General features: G+C 32.2%; 1 protein-coding gene across 2 annotated transcripts; it reads left to right on the top strand.

Moving 5' to 3' along the window:
• The first annotated feature begins 2,699 nt into the window (after nt 1-2,699).
• Nucleotides 2,700-7,524, top strand: LOC108362389 (uncharacterized transmembrane protein DDB_G0289901-like). Of its 2 annotated transcripts, XM_017615326.1 has the most exons (3): nt 2,700-2,864; nt 2,936-3,063; nt 5,277-7,524. In XM_017615326.1, exons 2-3 carry the CDS (start codon nt 3,030-3,032, stop codon nt 6,359-6,361), a joined length of 1,119 nt encoding a protein of 372 aa, XP_017470815.1. In that variant the 5' UTR covers nt 2,700-2,864; nt 2,936-3,029; the 3' UTR covers nt 6,362-7,524. The 2 variants fall into 2 exon arrangements, with proteins under 2 accessions (XP_017470815.1, XP_017470814.1); XM_017615325.1 differs by having other exon boundaries at nt 2,700-3,063.
• The last annotated feature ends 671 nt before the right edge of the window (nt 7,525-8,195 follow it).

Here is an 8,195-nt window from a genome sequence, read left to right as displayed (position 1 = left end):
TAATGTCCAATAAAGTAAACTGAGTGCGAAACTTGGTCACAATCGCATTAATTGTTTGCTCACTTGGTCGATTATGTAGACCATAAATCGGACGTAAAGCGAACCGAACACTGATTTTGGTAATAAAATTCAATGATTTGCAAGCGTTGCTCGTTAGTAAGTCTATTCATGATGAAATGTCAAAGCATACTGAGCATCTTTCTCTTTGACACCATGTCTGAAATCCCACGTGATCTGTCAAATACTAATGCATGAAAATCCTAACCTCAAAAAAATCACCCGTTATATATATGTATGCATATTCGTATAAAATATTATTGGGGAAATATAATCACTTAGCATGTCTGACAGTGCTAAACACTTTTAGTATATAATACGCCCATTTTTTCAAAATAATGTTGCATTTGCATGATTAAATTTCTCCATCATCTGTTTGTTAAGCTCAAATGCTTAATACTATTTATGAGTATTTTTCTACAAAAAAGCGAGATATCAACATACATATACTTGTACACATGTATGCTTAATATTTACCCACAAAACTTGAATAACTAATCCTCTAAAGAATTAAGCGTTCCACGAAAACATGGTTGTGACACATAGAATAAACAATAAAAATATTTATTTTATTAATAAAAAACTGTGAGATACGAGATTAAGTTGACTTCCGGAAATAACATTAAGCTTTAGATTTTACTGAAATAAAAGAAACCCTTCAGAATTAAGGTTTTTTTTTAATTACTTATTTATGTATGTTTTTATACTTAGTGTGCTCCATGGGACTGTAGGAGCAGGGCGTTCGAAAAAATATACTTTGGATGGGCAAATATGTAGTACACACACGTTTTACTTCAACATAAATACTGTTGAGCATCCAGAAAAATAACTTACATACATACATATATGTATAACACCGTGCGACAGTCAATTTTACGCACAAAAATTTATATATTCGCGAAACCATGAGCCAAATATAGTAAAACTTCGTTTTTAGTTTTACTCTCTGACATCAGGATTTTTTTTTTTGAAGGACTTTCAAATTTTAAAAATATAATTACATACTTCAAAAAATTATTAAAACAATCCAGGACGACTAGGTATTGAAAATGTCTTTTTCACATTGTATAATTGAATTTCCTTCAAATTTTACAATAATTATATTCGAAAAAATTATATATTAAGGACTTATATGCACTCGACCACATCCTAGAATTTCGTCATTCTAACTTTATTCGCTTAAAAAAAGAAAACTAATTAAAAGGACATTTACAATACCTATTCGTCCTTGTGAACCAAAAAATTTTATTTTTTTTTTAATTCCACAGAATTTTCTCTTTCATTTAGTGCCCATACTGTTTCTCTATATTGGAATGAATGGAAGAAATATAAACTTTGTTTTTTGCGATTTAGCATATCTTTGAAACTACAAAGTCCTTGTAACCAAAATCCTGACGTAAGAGAGAAAAACTAAAAACGCAGTTTTACTATATTTGGCCCACAGTTTCTTGAGTATATTGACTGCTTCATGTGTTTCAAAATCATTTTGCTTTTGTCGCACGGTGTAATTATAAAACAGAAAAGACAGGCGACACTGAGAGATAAGGAACCAGCAAACATTTTAAAATTACTTATGACTACCCTGCAGGGAAACTCTGTGCTATTGAGACGTGCTTTTAATAAAAAACTTTTTTTTGGTCAACGTGTTTTACTAGAGCAGGATGTAGAATATATAATGAATTTATATTCTACATCTATTTGCTATCTGGTTGCAGAACCTCCCTAATGGCTTCTCGTAAGCTCTTGCCCCTAGGGGCAATGATGAGCTGGACCTACAAGTAATCGAGTTATTTATAGATAAAATTAATTTTAAAAACTATTTTTACCAAAAACTTCCCCCAAATGGTGGAAGAGTTTAAGTTTAAAGAGGCTGCATACAAATTTTTCAAAAATTCCCTTGATAATCAACAAAATTAGATTCTTAAGTTATTTTCAAAAAGATAATTCTTACGTAAATCTTAATATTTTTTGCAATATTTTGACGGAAGTCTTAAAATATAATAAATTTTTTAATTCTGATAGAAAAACGCGACGAGTGGGACATTTTAACTCGTTTTTGCTCAAACCATAAAAGAGATATCACCCCTTTAATCTTTAATTTGATGTCATTAGGGAGGTTCTGCAACCAGATAGCAAATAGATGTAGAATATAAATTCATTATAGTTTTTTGGTTTACAAGGATGAATAGGTATTGAAAATGCGCTTTTAATTAATTTTATTTTATTTTTTTTAACTAGTAAATTCGAGGATGTGTTCGCGTGTAAACTTCAAATTAATAAATATTGCAAAATTTTCAAAGATATTCAAGGACAAAATTTTGAAAGGACATTTTCCATACCCATTCGTCATTTTGCACCAAAGAATTTAATCTGTTTTAATTCTACAGAATTTTCTCTTTTATTTGGTACACACATTTCTTTTACAAACTTCTTAAATTGAACATATTTTTGAAATTTTAAAAATTCAAACACCACAGTGGACAACTAAATACGCAGTTTTACTATATTTTGGTCATAGTTTCGTGAATATGTTCATTTTTTTTTTTGTTTATAAAATGTAAGGTGTTCTGCTATTTAAACTTGATGTGTGGTTGGTGATCTCCATATTCCCTACAAACAATAATAATAATAATAATAATAGAGGTATAAAGCTAAGTAACTCTATTGCGGTAGTGATTTTTACTTAGCTCCATAAACCGGTAACTAATTTTTTTAACGAATTTACCATATTTTTGCAAGGTTCTGGAATTCGTTAATTCGTACTAATGGATTTTCCGGCAGGGTTCTGGAATGCATAGATACTACTAGTACGTGTGTAAACACATTGCCTTCTAAAAAATTATCAAAAATAAAAAAGACTCGGCCACTTACTTTTTAGTAATTAACTGCATCCCGTACGCAATAGAATTGAGTTTGTGTTTTGTGAGAGAACGTTATATTTTTTTTAACGAAATTCTAGAAAGTTAACAAAAATGAAGCATTCAAGGAATATAATAATTTTTGTGGGTAAATATAAAATTTAATAAAATTAGTTAAGTGAAAACATTAGCATTATTTATGAAATATTTTAAAATCAGATCCAAAAAAGGGATTTTTTTTTATTATTTCATTCAATTTATCATAGCTTAGTAGTCTTAGTTTAGCAGAGTTAGAAGTAATAGGAAGGCCAAACGTTTGATGCATTTCTTCCGACTTTTTTCCGGTTTTTTTCTCGAAGTTGGTCGCCTTTGTTTATTAGTGCTTCCGGCAGGTTAGAAGTAGGATGTGTTTTAGAGCGAACTACCCTCAGGCCTACCAAATTTTATTTCGAGACAGTGTTGAACTATCAAACTTATTCGACCGGTCTAGCACTGTGTGTGTGTGTTTGTTAAGATTTTAATTCGTTGGAGCTGTAGAAGCGCTGGCAGAAGAATATTTTCGCATTGACCGTTGTAGGGAAAGAGGAATGTCCAGTGAAAGTAATAAACATACAAAATCAAAATAATAGATATATATATGTATGTACACAAGAGTGCTTCACTCTCAATACAAAAAAAAAACAATACTTTTTTTTCAACGGAGTTATAAAATGTATCATTTTTAAGACAGAACCTTTTTGAAACTGTCTCCAAAACTCAAGTATTCTATAAATAAAATTATTTTTAAAAATATATTTTTTTAATCACCTCAGATAGTGGAAGAGTTTAAACTTAAAAGGTCTTCGTCAAAATGTTGGAAAATTTCATCACCGGAATCAAAATAAAAATATGTTTAGATTTTTTTTTTTTCAAATCGGTTCCAGATAGTGCAAGAGTCTAAATTTAAAAGGTATGCGTCAAATTGTCGTAAAATTTTATCACCGGAATCAAAATAAAAATATTTTTTTGATTTTTTTTTTCATATCAGTCTAGCTCACGTAAATCTTAACCTTTTTCCTAAATATTTTGACGGAAGTCTTAAAGTATAATACATTTTTTTTAATTCCGGTGGAAAACCTGCAAATTTTTTTTGGTGATGCACTCTAATGTACATATATACATTAAGGCGGGTCAAATTTTCTGACTATGCGCGTATAGCATCCTAGGATCCTGCGTATAATTCTAAGCAAATTTTCCGAAGAAACCTTGGGTATAAAATCAATTTGGAGTTGCCAAATTGCGAAAATAGGTTTCGAAGAAAACAGAAAATAAAAGTGCCGAGATGGATTCTTATACCAAAAAACTCTTATAGCATGTTTTTATACAAAATTTTAGCACTTCTTCATAACATTACAGCAAAATGGTAAGAAACCTATTTTCGCAGTTCGGAAAATTCAAAATTGATTTTAGACCCATGGTTTCTTCGGAAAATTTGCTTGGAATTACGCATACACATACAAATTCGCTCACCTTAATGTACATATTTACAAATACATATGATACATAGAATCCACTTGATCATTTCGGAATATAACACATCGCAACAGGGACCGTAACTTTTATTAAAACAATCGCTGTTTAACAATTATTATTTTACTTTTATTTAACTAGTTCTAAAGTAGCCGTTATTTCTGACTTTTATTTTATAAATCCAAAATAATAATTATTTTTGATTTTTATCTAAATAATCTGCAAATAACAGTTATTTTTGATTTTTAAGTTATATGTGTTAGATAGCAGTTATCGAAGACTTTTATTTGTAAAAGTCATAAACATAAATCAGTCACTGACCTTTATTTTTGATATCATACTTATAAAGGTCATATGTGTAAGTCGTAGTAAACTTTTCTTTCCCAACATCTTCTTAACAGCGAAAAATGTTAATGACTTTTATACGAAAGATTTAAAAAATGAAAATCGATGACAGATTTATATTGATAACTTGTAAAAGTAAAAGTCACTGACTGATTTTTATTGAGGACTTTTGTAAATAAAAGTCTTCAATAACTGTTATCTAAGACATATAATATAAAAACCAAAAATATTTGTTATTTTGGATTTATAATATAAAAATCAAAAATAATTATTTTTTTAATATTGCATAAAAATTGCAAATAAAAAATTTATTTTAAAGTTTGAGTCTCGGTGAAAAAAGAAATCGATTAGTATGTATCATTTAGTTGTAGAACATTTTCTTCATAGTGAACTTTTCCATGACAATTTTCATCAATAACTGTTATGTTCGGTCCTTGCATCGCAAACATCTTCACAAACTCCGATATCAAGAGTTATAAAAAATTTTACACTTTTCATTTCCTCTAGGATTCTTAAGCGTTTGCTTGGTTCAGCAAATAAACAGTCTGCCGCAAGCTGGCCGCGGTTGGTCTCCTGCACGTCCAAATGCCACTTCCTACAATAACCATTGGCAGCAAAAACTTCAGACGACGCGATCATCAACACAAAATCAGCAACCTAATTGGCAATCTAATGGTGGCTGGAGCTGGCTCCTAGCAAATAATAGTGCTCCGCAAAAACCACAACAGCAACAACAACCGCAATGGCAACAAGGTAATGGTACTCGCCGACTTGTGAGTGGTGCAGCTTATCAATCAGAAGGCGAAAGAGTTTGGTTAAATAATAACCAATCACATCCGTTTATCCAAGTGCCTGGTTTTGGAAATCGTCCAAATTTCGCAATAGCTAAACAACCGAATCGAAACAACTCATTGGCAACAGTTAGTAATTATGGATTCGGTTGGAGAGCGCCACAGCCCAATTACTTGGGACCGGTTGGCAATAACTCGTCAACACAAAATGTTCCTACAACGCGTCAGCCCTTCGGAAACAATGGCTGGCAAAGAAATCCCTCAGCAGCCAGTACTTGGAATATTGGGCGTCCCGCCGCCTATAATTCTACAACAGGTGGACAGAATGCTGGCAATTGGTATTCTCCTGCTAATACATCAACACCACCACGCAATGCGGGTTGGACTGCGCCTATTAAACCGAATATTAATACAAACTGGAACGGTGTTGCTAGCAATGGTACTAGTGGACGCGGTGGTGTCAACTCATATGCCAATTGGAATTCACCTCTCCCGGGCAGTACATTTGTAGCTGGGAATAATAATCAAAGCGGCTTTTTTAGCAGTGGACCAACAGCTGCTGCTCGCAACAATTCAAACTCTGGTTACTCAGGCTTTGCACCCGTGGGAAACGGAGGCCAATTGCCTCCTGGTAGTTATGGTGCTAGTTCCAGTTACGGTACGCCACTAGCACCACTGGCTGGCGGAAGTTCGTGGAGCTCAAATTCATCACAAGCTAGCTGGAGCTACACAAATGGACAACAGCAACCACAAGCGCGGCCTATTAACAATTCGAATCCTTATGCCAACTTATTTTACTGATTATTTAAGCACGCATAGAACTTATTGGATTTATATATATTGGCCATTACGGAATTATTAAATAAATGTATATGTACGTACTAAGAAAATCAACTCATCTCATAATTGTTCTAGCATCGATAACGACTATCTTTAAAAGACTTAGGGTCGTTTTCTCAAGTAGGTTTTAAAATTTATCTGCCCTTAAAACACAAATTTCTGTTAAAAAAAAATGTGTTTAAATTAATTTTAAAACCTACATCAGAAAACGGCACTTAATTTATACATACATACAGTTACCCACAGAAGTATTAATTTTGTTTATTTTCACGATATTTTGGTTGTACACAGCTATATTTCAAATAAAAAGTAACGAAAAACATTTATAATGAAAGACATATTGAATATCGTGAAAAAACTAAACAACGAATACTTCTGTGAGTAACTGTATGTATGTATTTATTTATTTTTTATTTACCAAGAATATATGAAAAAAAAAAATTGTTTGCATAAAATTTTAAACGGATAATTTTTAAGACGAAACCTATAAACTGTAGAGGTAAGCGTTAATAAGAACAACTTTGGTTTTTTGGGGGCACAATTGATTCAAAGTGCCAACAAATTTTTGAAAAATCCATTTTGTTTGCTAATAGATAGCAATGTAGGGAAAATCACAAGTTTTGGAATCACACAAAAAACGCCGAAACAAGTAAACTTAACCCGAATTAATACTTAGGGTCAAAATGGACCCTTCTTAAATTTTGAATCCGATTTTCCCACTCGCCTTGGGTCCGATCAATCCATTTTTTTACTTTATTTTTTTCTGCTAAAAAGCTAATATTTTCTACCATGGAATTTTAAATTGTAATTGAAACATTTATTGGCTATTGTTACCAATTGGACCTTAGGGTCATAAAGCACCCTATTCTCATATAACAGAGAAACTTTCAACTTTCATTGGGTTTTGGGAGGAACACAGAGCACTGGAGCCAGCACAAATAAACGTGTACAATATTTATTATGTCATTAGCGCAAACCAACAATCCGCCAAACGTGGAAAGTGCAACAAATGTCTAGGCAAATACCACCACAACATACCTGAAATATATAATAAATGTGAAGAAAAACAAATGACAAATACTCAACGATTATCAATAAATCAGATCAAAATATTTTGTTCAATCCAAAAAGCCGTTCATTTTCACAGCGTGAAAAATTACTCTAAGGATAAATTAGGTTTGTAATTTACACCAGCGTTCAATTAATTAGAAACGAAATTCAAAATGATATTGTTTGCAAATTATGTTTATTTTTTTATTTTTTTTTTTTTGTAATAACATTCAATCATTCTAGTGCTGCAGCAGTGTTGCTATCTTAAAATTGATTGAAATGATCGCAGACACACATTTTGCGTACTCAAGCTACTAAAGTGGCCGGGCCCTGGCCAGATAAAGCAAATCCATGTCGTTCGGGCTACGTAGACCCGTGGATATACATTACTTCTTACAGTTACGGTTGTTGTTTTAAAGGAAAAGTTACTAAAGTTACTTCATTGGCTGCAAAGTGGACTCAGTACTATTACCATGTGTGCGTTCAGAGATGCGTTATAACTACCGCAATATTTCATCTGTTGCTTTCCTGAAGCTCTACTGCCGGCGCTCAACTGGTAATGTACTGCAATGTTGCAAAAATTGTACAGTAAAAAGTTTTCTATGGTATTTGGGGTGCGTTCAGAAATGCATCAAGCCAAAGCATCAGTCTCTTTTATTTCTAAACTATCAGCCTCATTGCGTAAGTCGTAAATTAGGCTGAATTGTACGACTCGACAACATTAGCTTGTATACTGTCGTGCTGA

This window comes from Rhagoletis zephyria, unplaced genomic scaffold, assembly GCF_001687245.7.
Source record: "Rhagoletis zephyria isolate East Lansing unplaced genomic scaffold, Rhagoletis_zephyria_1.1 Rzeph_scaffold_01000, whole genome shotgun sequence".
NCBI lineage: Eukaryota > Metazoa > Arthropoda > Insecta > Diptera > Tephritidae > Rhagoletis > Rhagoletis zephyria.
The sequence above is the reverse complement of the archived record's forward strand: the minus strand, read 5'-3'. Positions and strand labels throughout refer to the sequence as shown.

Excerpts from the sequence above, each read along its gene's own strand:
- LOC108362389 (XM_017615326.1), top strand. The coding sequence starts at position 3,030 with ATGAAGCATTCAAGGAATATAATAATTTTTGTGG. Across the intron at positions 3,064-5,276 it reads GAATATAATAATTTTTGTGG|GATTCTTAAGCGTTTGCTTG; the intron begins GTAAATATAAAA and ends CATTTCCTCTAG.